We start from the raw sequence: 16028 nt of genomic DNA on the forward strand, positions 1-16028 counted from the left end.
CCGCGCATATGAGATAAGCTATGTAGATTGTTCATTTGTTATCTAGCCACGCACGTCTTTCCAGTCCGGCCGTGATCTGGCGATGCAAAGGCTTTTTTTTTTATTATTATTATTATTTACAAGTACCTTACAGGCTCCACGGGGAGCATTGAGTAAGGGGAGCATCACAAAAAGAAATGTAGAAGAAAGCAATACATGGGTATGAACACTTCAACAGTAACGTACCTGCGAGACGATTAAACAAATTGACTTACATGGCAAAATAATACTAAAAATAACACGAACTACTTGCTAAAAGCTTAATAATACGAAAACAATATTCAGAAAAAATAAAAATATAGGACACCAACTATGAACTAACAGAACAATACTAAGAAAGCAATATTCAGCGAGAGAAATGAAAAATAACATTCATTGTTGCAATAAGAGTGGCACGGAAGTCGCGTCAAAAAAAAAAAAAAAAAAATCACTTGTGCACTCATAGAAACAAGCAAACAAACTAAAAAGGATTGTAACCGAAGCAATGCTAAAAATTAAGAGAAATACAATCTAGATACCGAGAAACTTCCAGTAAAATGCAAAAGAAATGCGTAGCACAGAGTTTGGTACATTCTTCACAAAAAAAAAAAAACATGACACGATATGGCTCGATGTACAATGTGATGATTGTGAATATTTGTTACGATGAATACTGTAGGGCCAAGAGTTGCCTAAATTTATCCTTATCTGCTTGCGCAACAGTGTCGTTTGAAAGCGAGTTCCATAAGCGAATGCCTCGTGGCAAAGCCGAGAAATTAAATGCGCGAGTGTTTCCATAGATGCGATTGTAGCTTAATTCGTTGTGAAGACGTCGTGATGTGCAGGACGCACATACCAATGGCAAGTTTGATGGCTTTTTTTGGTAAACATATCTATGCAGCAAGGACAAGAGTGCCATGTCACGTCGATTACTTAGCGATTGAAGGGAAAGGTTGATTTTTATCTGCGTTATGCTTGACTGATAGTTGTAATCGCGGGAGATAAATCGACTAGCTCGATTTTGGACAGCTTCTAACATGCGGATTAAGTATTCTTGATAAGGAGACCATATGGGAGACGCGAATTCAAGCTGCAGACGTACAAATGTTAGAAACGCGAGCTTGCGGATGTCAGATGGACAGTTACGCAAGTTGCGGCGAATATACCCAAGAGATTTGGAAGCGTTTGCGCATATGGTTGTGACATGAAAGGTCCAGGAAAGGCTTGGTGTAAGATTAACACCTAGATATTTGTATACCGATGCCTGAGACACTAGGTTTGTATTTATGTAATACAAAAAGCTATGATTTGAATTTTTACGCGAGAATGTCATTATTTTACATTTAGATGAGTTGAGTCTCATTTGCCAGGCATCACACCAATCGGTAACGAGCTGAAGGTCATGCTGTAGAATGAGGTGATCATCAGGGCTCTCAATGGGTCGGTATATTATGGAATCGTCGGCAAATACACGCATGCAGGATGAAATTTTACCAGGTAGATCATTGATGAAAATGAGAAAAAGCAAGGGTCCTAGCACACTACCCTGTGGTACACCGGAGGTGACATATATAAGGCATGATGTATAATCATTTACGATTGTGAATTGCTGACGGTTTGTTAGAAAGTTTCGGATCCAAGAGAGTGTCAAGCTGTCTAATTTAAGAACTGATAATTTGGAAATTACATGACAATGAGCTACGCGGTCGAAGGCTTTGGAGAAATCAAGAAATATGCAATCTGTCTGGAGGCTATGATCGATGTCAAAATGTATGTCTGTAGTGAATTCGAGCAACTGAGTTTCACAAGAAAAGCCTTTTCTAAAACCATGCTGATTAGCAAAGAAAAAATTATTGCACTCCAGATGGGTATATACATGAGAAGCAATGACATGTTCAAGCATACTCTCGCATACTCTCGCTTACTCTCGCCCTGTTTGCAACTTGGCTCCTTCGTACGGTGCTGACGCACAAAAAAGTCGGCGCTCACACACGATAGATTTGGCCGACTGTAAATTTGCCCAGCCCTGGATAAGGCGTAGAAAAAGTAGGGCTGCAAATTTATAAGGTTTTTTTACAGGCACAGAACCTTAATTTAGCTGGACAAGATTATGCCGTAATGTAATAATCAATCAATCAAACGTTTATTTAACATGCCCAGGAACAACTGCAAGGTCTTTGTACTGGCGCACGAAAAAAAAAAAAAAAAAGGGCCAACATTCATAATAAAATATCACGGATAAAAAACGTTATAAAATTGCACATATACAACTATGCGCAGGCAGAAAAAAAAACATGTCAACAGGGGGGTCCTGTTAATAACTCCTCAGGATCCAATAAAGTTCGTTGTCTGTCTGTATGAGGCTATGTAAGTACACTGCAAAGCTCGGAGCAGAACAACGACTGGGAGCTGTGAAAAACGAGCTCTAAAAAGTAAGCATTGTAAAGACATTGTATCCTGCCAATGGTAGAATGTTCACAGAGGCATGCGGTTACATGAAAAGGTCTACAGTCGAATCCCGCTATAACGAATACCGCTACAACGAAATTTCCGCCACAACGAATAATTTTCGATTCCCCGTCAGCCGCCCATAGAAAACAATGCGAAAAATGTCTCGTCACAACGAATACTTTTTCTGGGTATTTCCGCTTGAACGAAGTTTTCGCAAGTGCCACCACATAAGGAAAAGGAGCTTGCCTAGGATTGCCGCGAAATTCCGCTAGAAACTCGACCATTTCTCGTTGCCAGAGCCGTGCGGCCGCATCGCAAGACCCGTGTCTTCATCGGAGACATGCTTTCTGCCACCTCACGCACATCGCGGTAAATTTTTCGCCACTGAGATGCTTGGCGACAGATCGTCCATCCGCCATGATGCTGCCGGCGGGTTTGATGCGCGTGCGGGCCGCGGAAGAATCGTTGATGAACTCCCGCCATTGTTTCGACGTAGCACTCAAAACAAAACTGCTGCTCGTCGTCACAAGCCCTGCGATCGTGAATGATATCCATGGCGTTTTGAAGGCACACGCGCCGCCAGCGCGCACCTAGTCCAAGCGTAACTGCATTCTGCCGCAACCGCTGTGAATACAAATGCGGTTGTGTCGACGCGATCACGGGGGACCACGAAAGTACGCGCGCATCCATCGAACGTACGCGCACTGACTCAATGCAATGCTGCGGCCAAAACCACGGTAGACGCGATCACAGATAGCAACGACGCAGTTCTGAAGGCACACGCACGGCCAGCGCGCACAGATTGAAAACGGAACTACCATCGCTACCGTTTGCCGGAAGCGCTGCGCAGAAAACCACGGCAGAGACCGCTGTCGCTATCGTCGCGATTATCGATAGCGAATATGCTGAAGTACGCAGCTAACACACCGGAAGAAAGATTAAAGGCAACAAAGTCGTAAAACGGCACGAAGCGTTTCGACTTTCCTTTCTCTCGCTTATGACTGTGGTAGTGCGGAGCTTCGGCCCTTCGATTTCACTTAGCCTCTACCGAACTTTGGCACGCTCCTTCGCGGCGCTACGCGCTCGGCAGGCTTCGAGGGTAGCCTGCATATAGTATTTGCTCGTGTATAACCCACGTGTATAACTCGCCTATTGACGCAAAGCCGCCTTCATTGCGTTGCCGTGAAGCCAACTTGCGCAACGAAATTCGCGTATAACCCGCACCCCGAGTTTAGCGCTAAATTTTCTGTATATTTTGTGCGTATTATACGCGAGAAAATACATTCACACGGTGTGCGGCCAAGTGCGTCCGAGTTAGCGACAGTTAAATGCAAAGGACAATGCATGCGCTTGCCGGGACCAAAGGACGAGTCATGATCATCAGATCTTCCTAACTTTTGTGGTCTATAGATGAAATTTCGCTGCAACGAAATTCCGCGACAAGGAACTTTTTCGCGCGTCCTGTCAATTTCGTTGTAGCGGGATTTGACTGTATTCTCTCTGGTCAGCTTACGTGGAATTCGGAAATTAAGACAGTTGAGCAGTACAGGGCAGGATATGATACCATGCACAAGCTTGTAAAGAAATAACAGATCAGCGCGATTTCGTCGGCAGCAAAGTGATGGCAATGATAATAATCCAGCAGCGTTAGAACGAGATCCAGAGTCATTTCTAGCGAAACGATGGTTGTAAATGCTTAGGAATTTTTTCTGAACTCGCTCAATGGCGTTGCTGCTGGAATTAGGAATGCCATTCTAGATCACAGATGCATACTCAAGTTGAGGAAGACATAGCGCGGTGTACAATTTTCGGAAGGGCATAGGAGAACGGAATTCTCTAGACATTCTGCAAACACAGCCTAGGGTGCAAAGACCCCGCAAAGCAACACGCTTAGCGTGAGCAGAAAAGTGTAAAGTGCTATCAAAAAGAACACCTAGATCATTGATCTCACATACCTTACACAACGACACAGAATTGACAGAATATAAAAATGGTAAACTAGATGTTTTTCGAGTGAAACTCATTACCTTGGTTTTTGAAATATTTCGGGAGAGGTTATTGCTCCTACACCATTCAGAAAAAGAACACAAATCAGACTGCAGCAAGCAACAATCGATAACTGAATGAATTTCCTTAAATATCTTTAAGTCATCGGCATACAAAAGGAAAGAATTCCGAATGACAGAAGAAACATCATTAACATAAATTAAAAAGAGGAGTGGGCCCAGTACCGACCCTTGAGGAACCCCACGAGTAGCTTTGTACAAAGAGGACGTTTGGCCATTAACGGCAACATAACATGATCTATCAAGAAGATAGCTATGGAGGAGATGTACAATTGAAGAATCAACATCAAAGTGTGCAAGTTTATCCACAAGCAGCGAATGGCTGACAACGTCAAGAGCTTTGCTAAGGTCACAGTAAATAGCATCAACCTGACCTCTCTGCGAAATAGGCGTGGAGACTTGCATCATGAAACTGGCAAGATTAGTGACAGTTGAACGGCCAGCGAGAAACCCATGATGATTCACAATCAGTGAATTTTTTACATCAAAAGAGAATATTTTGTGAAGAGCAAGCTCAAAGATTTTGGATGCGGCACAAAGAAGGGAAATAGGGCGGTAGTTCGAGACGTCACTTTTACAGGCAGACTTAAACACTGGGAAAACACGAGCAGTTTTCCACATGCTAGGAAAATTTGAAGCATGCAGACACTTATTAAATATGGTAGTCAATGCAGGTACAAGTATACTGCCATAGGCTTTTAGTAGGGCAGAGGGGATGCCATCTGGGCCAGCTGAAAAGGATGGTTTCAAGCGCTTAATGCATTCTGAAATGGAATCTTCATCTAGCGACACAGCATCAGCTGTGCCAACTGCCTTAACCTGTCGACCGTTACTAGCTACAGAGGCTGGAGACTTATAGAGAGATGAAAAATGCATGGCAAAACAGTCAGCAACAGCTTGAACTTCTACTACATTTCAGTATCCTGAAGGACTCGCCACTTTTGCTCAACCGCTTGCGCACATACTTCCAAAACTCAGCTGGCCTGTCAGACGTGCTTTTTTCTAAAAATGAAATATATAGACTGTGATCCCGTTTATAAAGGCGTTTACAAAGAGTACGAAAACGACAGAATTCTTTCTTCAAATGAGTTCATGGAGAACATTTATACTTCCTGTGTGCACGATCTTTATGTTTCAGTGCACTTATAAGTTCTGATGAGAACCAGGAGGGATATTTACAATGATTAGGTGTATACTGGGGAATGAACTTGCGCATGCTGGTCAAGATAAGTTCTGTAAACTGATCGACTTGATCATCGACATTGGGTTTGTCAGTTACCAGTGACCAATCTGTGGTGGACAAGTCATAGTACAAGCCAATGTAGTCACCTCGCTTGAAGGCAAATCTGGGCGTTTTGTCGATTCTTCTGGGAAAGCTTGGTTTTTCTGGTGAAATACAGAGTGTTAGTTTGTGTTTGAGAATTACTATTATAATAATAATAGTAATTAAAATATTATTAATAATAATAAAATCTTGACCTTAGTGGAGCATGGGTCACTGCCCCGCTATAAAAGGCCTCCTATGTTTTACTTTTGTCATGATGCAGAACAAGAAGTATGCAACTTGCAAAAAAACTAATTATATATTTGAAATCAGAATAGAAATATCTACAAATGGCTCAAGTTTCATTGCTCAAGGATGAATATTAAAAAACAAAAAAAGGGTCTTCGACCCGCATTTCCCCTTAAGCTAGTACCAGCATATGCCGTGAACATGATTCCTACAGTGCCCTTTCTATTCCTGGGAAGTTGCCCATATCTACAGCATCAAAACGCACATATACCATAGCTTAGGTCTTTGTGAATGATGTTAGAAGGTGAAGCAGTCTATGAGGCGAACATGTGGCATCATGCAATGCGAAGGCAATGAAATATCACACAACAACGTTCACTGGACTAGTTCTCCAAACAACGGCCATTGACAAGGACCCACACGATCTAGGCATTGCAGTGAAAACAAACAAGTTATTGCAGCAAGTAGCTGCAAAGCGGGGTAAAGACAAGGTGCACAGACCACAATAATAAGTTTTGATGAGCAGCACTTTTGGTAAGAACGCTGCAACAATTTTGGTGGCAAAATCTCATATACAGCAAAACATCATTAATTCGAGCTCGGTTATTTCGAAATCCCGCTTAATTCAAAGATTCATGAGGTCCCATATTTTGCAATGTAAATATGAGTGGATAAATTGAAGCGACGGTAAGCACCAGCTTGGTTGATTCAAAAACTTTGGGTGCAATGTGCCAATTCCCGATCCCGGTTTCACCGCAAATCCGAAGAAATGACAGCCCTTAGGAGCCACAAGGCAATGCAGTGTAGCGATACTAATGAGTGTCAGGTAAAGCGGTCTCGTTGTCAGCTGGAATGTGTGCCTGCGGAAAAGAAGACGTGCTTCACTGCAACACAGCAGTGGCGCGCGAGCAGCATGTTGCATAGGGGAGCGCGGATTTGGTTAGAAAAGTAAAGGTGTGCAAATATTCAAACTTTCGAATATTTTTCAAATAGTGTTTGCTATTCGATTCACACCGAAATTTTACTATTTGATGTATTCGAACTTCCGGAAAATAAATATAACGATTTATAATTACGGAAAATAAATATAACGACGATAAATCGGCATGCAGCGTGCTTGGTCTTTCATTTCGGGGTGCCGACATGCGAAACTGCTAGCCGCTTCCACCGATGCTCCGAGCGGTCGCTGCGCGACGAGCTTGCCGGGGGTGCGCTGCCGATGCGTAAAATGCCCATCCACGGTTCTGAGGAGCCAGCACACGATGCAGTTCGTTGCTTGTGACGAAACACATTGCGGCTTCTTCGCTTTCGCATGTCCGCTAGCGCGATGTTCTTGCCCGCAAAGTTCGGATTCGTCTCGTACACCGGCACTGTGAGCGGAGTTAGGCCTAGCCACGACTCCGAGCAGTAAGCTCGGTTGCGATGTGCGTGGCCGCGGTACCCGATGTTTCAAAGTGCATCATGCTCGATTGCGAGTACGAAGAGTCGTCCTGCGATGGTCTTTGTCACGATGTGCAAAATGCTGATAAGCAGAACAGTTTGTCCGAGACGCATGTCTGCAGTGCGCGCGACGAGCGCGGCACACTATCGTAATCTGATGCTGCCGCTTTTAGCTGCCAAACTAAAATGTAATTATATTCAAAATGATCGTCGACCTGTGAACACAGAACGAATGCGAACGCGTCACTAGGTAGTGCGATTTTAGACAGCCATGACCTTGCGACATGTAGCAGCAGACGATGCTATCCAGGAGCGAGGATTGGACCAATGGCGAGGCGTGCTGGAGTAACATGGCAGACGCAGCCAATGGAAGGCCTCGAAACGAACTTCAAATATTTACTTACTGAATGCATTTTTCTGAATGGAGGACCTAGCTGAAGTGGGAAATTTGAAGACAGTGAAATGCTCTTTCCAACGAGCTAAAGATGGCGTTGCCTGGTCACGCCGTTGCGGAGCTATAATTTTTTTTTAATGCAGAGTTTCTCTTTTTTCTGCGATTTCCACAGTAAGTTTCGCCACCTCTGCAAGCAGAACAAATTTTTTACCACACTTCTACGCAGTTTTCAGTGACGATATTTTGGAATCGGAAAAAGAACTACAAAACTGAAAATGTGATTATGGAAAATCGTTTTTTTTTTCATGATACAAAAGCCGTATCCCCCCTTATGAATAAATCTGTTTTTTGACCCATGTTTGTGACTTGTAATTGTTCCTGTCTCATAAGAAAATACTTAGGGATTCTCTGCAGCTTTTTTTCTGTAATTTCGCTTCGAAGTATTCGAAAAATACTTGAGAAATATTCGAAAATTATTTGAAAACTATTCTATTTGATTCGCACTCAATCTTTATGATTCGAATTCGCTTTGCACCCAAAATTTTGCTATTCGCACAGCTCTATTAGGAAGAAAGACCACAGGACAGAAAAGACGTTCGTGTGGTCTTTCTTCCTAACCAAATCCGCGCTGCGCTATGCAAGATGTCGAACCAACTAGCCCAACAAGTGACCATTTTGGGGCAGCATGTTGCATGTTTCTCGTAACATCAGCACATCATGATTTACCCATTCTTTCTGGGAAAAGAAAAAATAATAAAGGACGGTCTGACGGAATTCGCGATATATGCAAACCTCCGATTGGCAGTTGCTCTGGGAAAATGCGTACTTACACTGCTGTCGAAGTTTTTGCCTGCAACGCCCCCCCCCCCCCTACTTAGAAAACTGAGTTTGAAAACTTCAATGATAATGTTTTCCAGCCAGAACACATCGCGAATTCCGTCGCCTCAGCCTCTTTCTGGTAAAATAGTTTTTTATTTTACCAGAAAGAATGGGCGAATGGTCACATCCTGACGCGCTGACGCTGCGAGAAGCAGGTGATATGGTGCCCGTGTGTCACCACTGTCTTGCAGTAAAGCACCTTTTCTTTTACACAGGTGCGCATTTGAGCTGACCACAAGACTGTCTTTTTTTTTTGCGCTGGCAGCAGCGAGGCCTGCGGTTTCGCTGGATTTGTGGTGAAATTGGGACTGGGTATTGCTGGATCACGTAGCGCTTGGAGCCACAAACTAGCAGGCAGAGCAAATGATCGTCTCTGATTAGTTCCAGTAATTAAAATTTCCTTGCATCCTGCTTTTTGTATGTTTCGTTAATTAGAAAACCAGCTTAATTAGAAGATTTTTCACAGTCCCAATGACTGAATTTCCAGGTTTGACTGTATAACGCAGAAGGCATAGCACCTTTCTGACAAGAATACATTCAGGTCCATAGAAAACAAATAAGGTTGGGATGGGCCAACCTGAACTTGGGAGTCAACCTCATCTTGGAGTTGATACAGAGGTGGGCAACACATGGGCCAGATTGCAGCAGCAAAATGTCCTTAGCCGGCCAGCGTGCATGGCTGAGCGTCTCAGTGAACACATTCTGTTACCCACAAAACATCACAGCCACTCGCCGAAGCAGAAATCTTCATCGCGTAAGTGCTGGCTGCTCGTGCGTGTTGCAGCCAATGGCTGTTCACCATTATTTCTAAGTTCCAAAATCCAAGCTTCCCGCAGCTTCTTACCCTGATGACATGTGTGAAGGCTGACACCGGGCTCTATTGCGGACATCTTGCATTGCTGCACCGAGCACTGGCTTACCATGTAAAACACCTTCAAAGATAGCGACCGCATAATGCAGTGCTCCCAAGTGATGTCAAGCGCACAGCCCAAGCGGAGAAACCTCCCCATTTTATCAGAATTATAGTGCAGGTGGCATTCTAAAAATTTGTCTTCAGCGCGCGACAGTGCTACCGAAGCAGATGACGCCCCACTTATCCTGCCTAGCACGTCACGACGACGGTGGCGCCAGCTTTCTCAGTAGTACGCCTCGCGCCAAATAGGTGCACGTAAAAGAATACCAGCTGGTAAGAATTTCCGGAGCCTGCCGCTACAGCATCCCTCACAATCACAACGTGGTTTTGGGAAGTAAAATTCCACCAATTATTGTTATTCAAGTGTCACGGGAGTGCACATTCAGGAGCACTCCTTAATGTTCCAAAATTGTTGCATCGTACCTCTGTCCCTGGAGCGAGACCTCGACCGCCTGGAGCCTCGGGAGGACTCGCTGTGGATTTCGGGCCTTCTGCGCACTGGTGGAGAATCTCGTCGCACGTATCTGCGTGGTGGAGAGATCCGACGTGCATCGTGCTTTGGGTCCCTCTGGCTTGCAGCTGGCCTCAGCCTTGGCCCCTGTCCAGCCCTGGCTCGGCCTCGGGAATGACTCCGGCTGCGGCTTCGCGACGATCGTCTTCGTCTCGGTCTTGAGCGGTCGCTAGAATCGCCCTCCTTGGAGTCCTTTGTGCCTTTCCCCTCTTTCTGGTCTTTGGTGGTGCTACTAGACTCTGTCTTTGGCTCAGCTTTGGCTTCAATGTCTGTCGAGGCCCCTTTAGCTTCAGGAGCCGCACCGTTACCACTGACAACAGTGGCATCCTCGTTGTTTTCTCCAGTGCCGTCCACTGCACCAGAGGCGGCAGCTGGTACTTCTCCAATGTTTTCCACTTGAGAGCTGCCTTCAGCCTGGTCACCTTCAGTTGTGTCCTTCTTAGTGGCCTTTGCCTGCGAAACTGGCTTTCCCGAGCCCTTGGTATCGCTTTTGCCTTTTCTGTCATCTTTGTGGCCATCCGAAGTGCTTCGATCGGACAGTTTCTTGGACGATGCGCCGTCTCGGGAGCCACTGTGGCTGCCACGACCTGCACTGTGGCCATGGTCACTTCTTTTGCAAGTTCGGTCCTTGGAAGTGGTGTGGCCCTTCCGGTCTCTTGAGCTGCTTCGACCCTTCCGAGAGTCACTACGGGAGTGGTCCCTCGAATGCCGATCTCTTGTGCTGTCCATCTCTTTGCCTGCACAAGGAGAGAGAGAAAGCTATATTTACAAAAGTGTGAGAAAAACAACACATGCTGCATTTAAGAATGCAGGCCACCAATAATGTGACGGACAATCAGGGCACCGACAATAAGGACATGCTCTACGGCACCACCAGTGGCCCCATAAACTTAACGTACAGGTGCGATCAAAAGTGTGCAGACCACGGGATCGCGTGGCAGAATGCATCGACGCGCCAGCTAGCGACGAGACACGACGAGACACCTGCTGCAAGGGCGCATGCGCGTCCCGTCTTATCACTTGGATTCTCATGTCGCTCTGTTGGACGCGGTTACGGCGCTCGTACCCAAAACGACAACTGGGTGTCGCTTTCTTTGCTCCATCGAATCTGTGTCATTCTTTTACGTAGCAGCTGCGACGGGGCCGGTTCAACACCGGCTCGCGTTGTTATTGACACCGGTTGATTAGGATAAGTAAGCATAGCGAGCATCGCACAACCTGACGAAGCCAAACGCACAAAATTAAATTTTCTCAGGCCAGCTTGCCTTTGTCGGGCTAATCCAAGTTGCACTTAAATGAGCTTAGTTAAGTCGCAGTTAATGTAGCCGAAATTAATCAAATGTAGTCGAGCACTTTATGACCTAAATAAGTGAGGTGTAAGTAGGTTTAGTTAAGCCCAGTCCAGCTTGGTGTTTTCATGTGAAGCGAAGTTAAGCTTAGACGAGCCCAGATGAGTCGAAATAAGTATAGCCAAATCTAATTAGGCAAAATTGATCATGCTCATCCTTAACCTAGCCGTGCAAAATTAGCCTATACAAGGCAAACCTTATCGTGGCCAATTAATCTAGGTCGACTTCCCCATGAGCCCACAGAAGTCAAGGCCAGGAAGATACTAATTACTCTTTACCGACTCCATACTAATTAGGATAAATTACGTCTAATTAGTGCTAATTTTTGTGAACACTAATTATGACTAAATATTAGTCTGAAATGCAGCTAGAGTATCCTCTATACTGGAATTTCACGTGGCATAATTAAGCTAAATATGCATAACTAATCTAATTAGGCAAACACCAAGGTAATTATAAAAACTCTGATTAAGCTTGGTTGGTCATAGCATCATCAAACCAATTGGAATATGATTAGCTTTAATTAGGCAACATCTTATTATAACACAAATAATTAACGTAATTGAAATCGAATTCTCATGAGCTCAGAGAATCCAAGCTCAGCATGATGCTGATTACTCCTGACCGAGTCGAGTCTCATTTACCTAAATATAAATCTAAGTAGCCTTAACTATATTTATAAATATTACTGAATAATGTGCGTGACATCAAAGCCCACCCGAAGTACTCGAGTTTGATGTCGCAGAATTATGCAAATTACGCCTAGTTACGCCTAATTGATAAACACCTTTACTCTCAAAAGCGTCCTATGGAGCAACAGATGTCTATATTAGGCGGATCGAGCCGTGATTTGCATAATTCTGCGACATCGAGCTCGAGTACTTCGGGTGGGCTTTGATGTCACGCACATTATTCAGTAATATTTATAAATAATGTTAAGGCTAATTAGATTTATATTTAGGTAAATGAGACTCGACTCGGTCAGGAGTAATCAGCATCATGCTGAGCTTGGATTCTCTGAGCTCATGAGAATTCGATTTCAATTACGTTAATTATTTGTGTTATAATAAGATGTTGCCTAATTAAAGCTAATCATATTCCAATTGGTTTGATGATGCTATGACCAACCAAGCTTAATCAGAGTTTTTATATTTACCTTGGTGTTTGCCTAATTAGATTAGTTATGCATATTTAGCTTAATTATGCCACGTGAAATTCCAGTATAGAGGATACTCTAGCTGCATTTCAGACTAATATTTAGTCATAATTAGTGTTCACAAAAATTAGCACTAATTAGACGTAATTTATCCTAATTAGTATGGAGTCGGTAAAGAGTAATTAGTATCTTCCTGGCCTTGACTTCTGTGGGCTCATGGGGAAGTCGACCTAGATTAATTGGCCACGATAAGGTTTGCCTTGTATAGGCTAATTTTGCACGGCTAGGTTAAGGATGAGCATGATCAATTTTGCCTAATTAGATTTGGCTATACTTATTTCGACTCATCTGGGCTCGTCTAAGCTTAACTTCGCTTCACATGAAAACACCAAGCTGGACTGGGCTTAACTAAACCTACTTACACCTCACTTATTTAGGTCATAAAGTGCTCGACTACATTTGATTAATTTCGGCTACATTAACTGCGACTTAACTAAGCTAATTTAAGTGCAACTTGGATTAGCCCGACAAAGGCAAGCTGTCCTGAGAAAATTTAATTTTGTGCGTTTGGCTTCGTCAGGTTGTGCGATGCTCGCTATGCTTACTTATCCTAATCAACCGGCGTCAATAACAACGCGAGCCGGTGTTGAACCGGCCCCGTCGCAGCCGCTACGTAAAAGAATGACACAGATTCGATGGAGCAAAGAAAGCGACACCCAGTTGTCGTTTTGGGTATGAGCGCCGTAACCGCGTCCAACAGAGCGACATGAGAAGCCAAGTGATAAGACGGGACGCGCATGCGCCCTTGCAGCAGGTGTCTCGTCGTGTCTCGTCGCTAGCTGGCGCGTCGATGCATTCTGCCACGCGATCCCGTGGTCTGCACACTTTTGATCGCACCTGTACATATGGATTATTAATATTTTGGCCGAAGTAGAGTGTGCCATGCGATATTCTCAACTCCACATTCATGACTGCATGCACACATTGGTCAAAGGGTCAAACGAAAATAGCAATACTTTAGTCGTGACGTGTCAATGGCAGCTCTTAAACAAAACTTCCCAAATAATCTATCTATAGAATGCGTTGCTGGGCGAGTTGGTGCATTGTCTGAAAATAAAAGCAGAGCGCAAAAACAGATGGGACACAAGAGACATGAAGACACAAGAGCGCCCGTCCCGTCTTCATGTCTCTTGTGTCCCGTCTTTTTTTGCGCTCTGCTTTTATTTTCAATCTATCTATAGTTAGACACAACTTATGGCCCGGTCACACTAGTGGCAAGCCTGCCATAACGGCACGGTACCATAGAAGATTGGCCACTGCTGCTCGCAGGAGAGCTGTCCAAGGTGCACGGCAAAAGCTTCACCAACGAGGCAATCACGTGACACGATCCAATCTTGCACACACTGTGCATGAATGTGAGACAGCGAGATTTCGCACATCTGTGCATCAGCCGGGCAACCAATCGTCTCCGCAGAGTCTTGGATAGTGAATCTGGCATTGATTGCTGGAACCATGCCTGACGACATCCAAACTGCTCACGTGAAAACCGAGAGGAAAAAGCAAGCAGCTTGACGGGTCTCACAGGAGAAGCAGACAATGCAAAAAGCAGACGATGTGGCGCGCCAATGTAGCCATGGCAACCACTCCTCTATTGCGAATTGGCCATGTCCCTTTATGGCTGCTGGAAAGTATCACTAAAATGGGTCTCGGAAGCATTCTCCGAGTGGCAAAGAACAGCTGACGTGCGCATGTGAAACCACTTGCACGAGGCAGCCTGAGAACAGCAAACGACGCAACGCAAGCCGCCGTGCTGCTAGCGTGACTGGGTTATTAAGAAGCCAGGAGAGGCCCCGTCTACATGACCGAAGATCAGCCGCCGACTGCCGTCCGGCTCACGACGTCAGTCTGGAGTGCGCACTCATCGGTGCAGGCCCACAGTCATGCCACTGTGGAGGAGGAAATGCCGCTGACTTGTACCCAACTCCAGTCGCTACCCAAAGCTCCCAGCAAGTCACTAGGCTGTCGAATGTACTGCATTTATCGTGTCAGAAAGTAAGGACGTCTTTTCCTTCACATACATAGTGTACAATCTTCTCTTACAATCACAGTTCGTACAAATTTCAGAATATGAATTTTATGTGGTCTCGGCTAAGGCCCATTAGCCTACAATGTGCAAGAGAACAGTTGTTGTGCACCCATTTTCACCTCGCAGATGCGAACATGTGTTAAGTGCGGTATGCACTCTGCGCCGTTGGTTTGGCTGGTTGTCAGCATCACCCAACAACTGTGAGACGTAAACTCCAGGATGGTGCACGCCAATCTTGGAGGCTCTAATGCACCTTTGTGTGCCTACGCTTTTAGATTACAATTGGTGTTGGCAGCGCACGTTTCTCTTTTTTTTATGGGGCGCTGACATGTGCTGCTGCGCTCAAAGCTGCATGTTAATGTTCTATGTTAATACTTTCATAGTCAATGACGTACATGTATCTCCCCCGTTAACACATTACGGGAATACATAGAATATTTCTTCAGCCGATATCTCTTTGTCTTTTTTATGCTCTACTACAGCGGTACACCTGCTATTGCTTACGCATTGGTCGAGTGTGGGTGTGCGGCAGCTAGTATTGGTTTCGTCCTTCGGGTGGTTCCCACTTATTGCGCCCGTAAAACTGATGGCTGTCTGTTTTGAGAATCTCTCAATTATTGCTCCCCAGGGCAAAATTACGCCCGTTTCCGTGCAGGTGCTGCCTTACACAAACGATGCCGCCGTGGTTGTGTTTCCTGTTTTGGGGTCGCTTCAGTCTCGATGGCCAAAGGATTATTATAGGTTTCTCACCCTGTCTCCTTCCTTCCTTCACTTGTTCCTGCTTTCCAGACGCATGCACAACGATACATTTCTCTTCAGTGCGCTGGCGCTATGCAAGTGCGAGCTGGTTGTTCGGTTGCAAGTGAGTCGAGCGACAATTTCTCCCAATCACTGCTCGACTGCTGAATCAGAATCTGACCCATTGGATGTCAGCCCATCATACGAGGAGTTACTTACGAGTTCAGACTCAGATTATGAAGAACAAGTGGCACCTCAAAAGTGTGCGTGACTTGACAATGCTGACTGGATCAAAGGTGACTTTTCTACTTTGTGTTCCCATTTGACGCCACTTCGTGCACTTATTTTTGTATGTCTGTCAACTATGCTTATTGCAACGCATCATTTTTAAAAGACGTATAATCTTTCTTGGAATTTATCTTGCTGTTACTCATGAATAAACCATGTGTACATAACACAAACTACAGTCTATCCTGGATATATCGAACTCGAAGGGGATCGCGAAATAGTTCGA

At 44.8% G+C, this 16028-nt stretch overlaps 1 protein-coding gene across 1 annotated transcript in view; it reads right to left on the reverse strand.

Moving 5' to 3' along the window:
- LOC119395576 (serine/arginine repetitive matrix protein 2) overlaps nucleotides 1-16028 on the reverse strand; it is a gene marked incomplete in the record, with an annotated part of 233461 nt that overhangs the window by 102156 nt on the left and 115277 nt on the right. The window contains 1 exon segment of the mRNA XM_049416681.1: nucleotides 10098-10922. Coding sequence (XP_049272638.1) covers nucleotides 10098-10922 — 825 coding nt within the window.

Source organism: Rhipicephalus sanguineus, chromosome 6 (assembly GCF_013339695.2).
Source record: "Rhipicephalus sanguineus isolate Rsan-2018 chromosome 6, BIME_Rsan_1.4, whole genome shotgun sequence".
Lineage (NCBI taxonomy): Eukaryota > Metazoa > Arthropoda > Arachnida > Ixodida > Ixodidae > Rhipicephalus > Rhipicephalus sanguineus.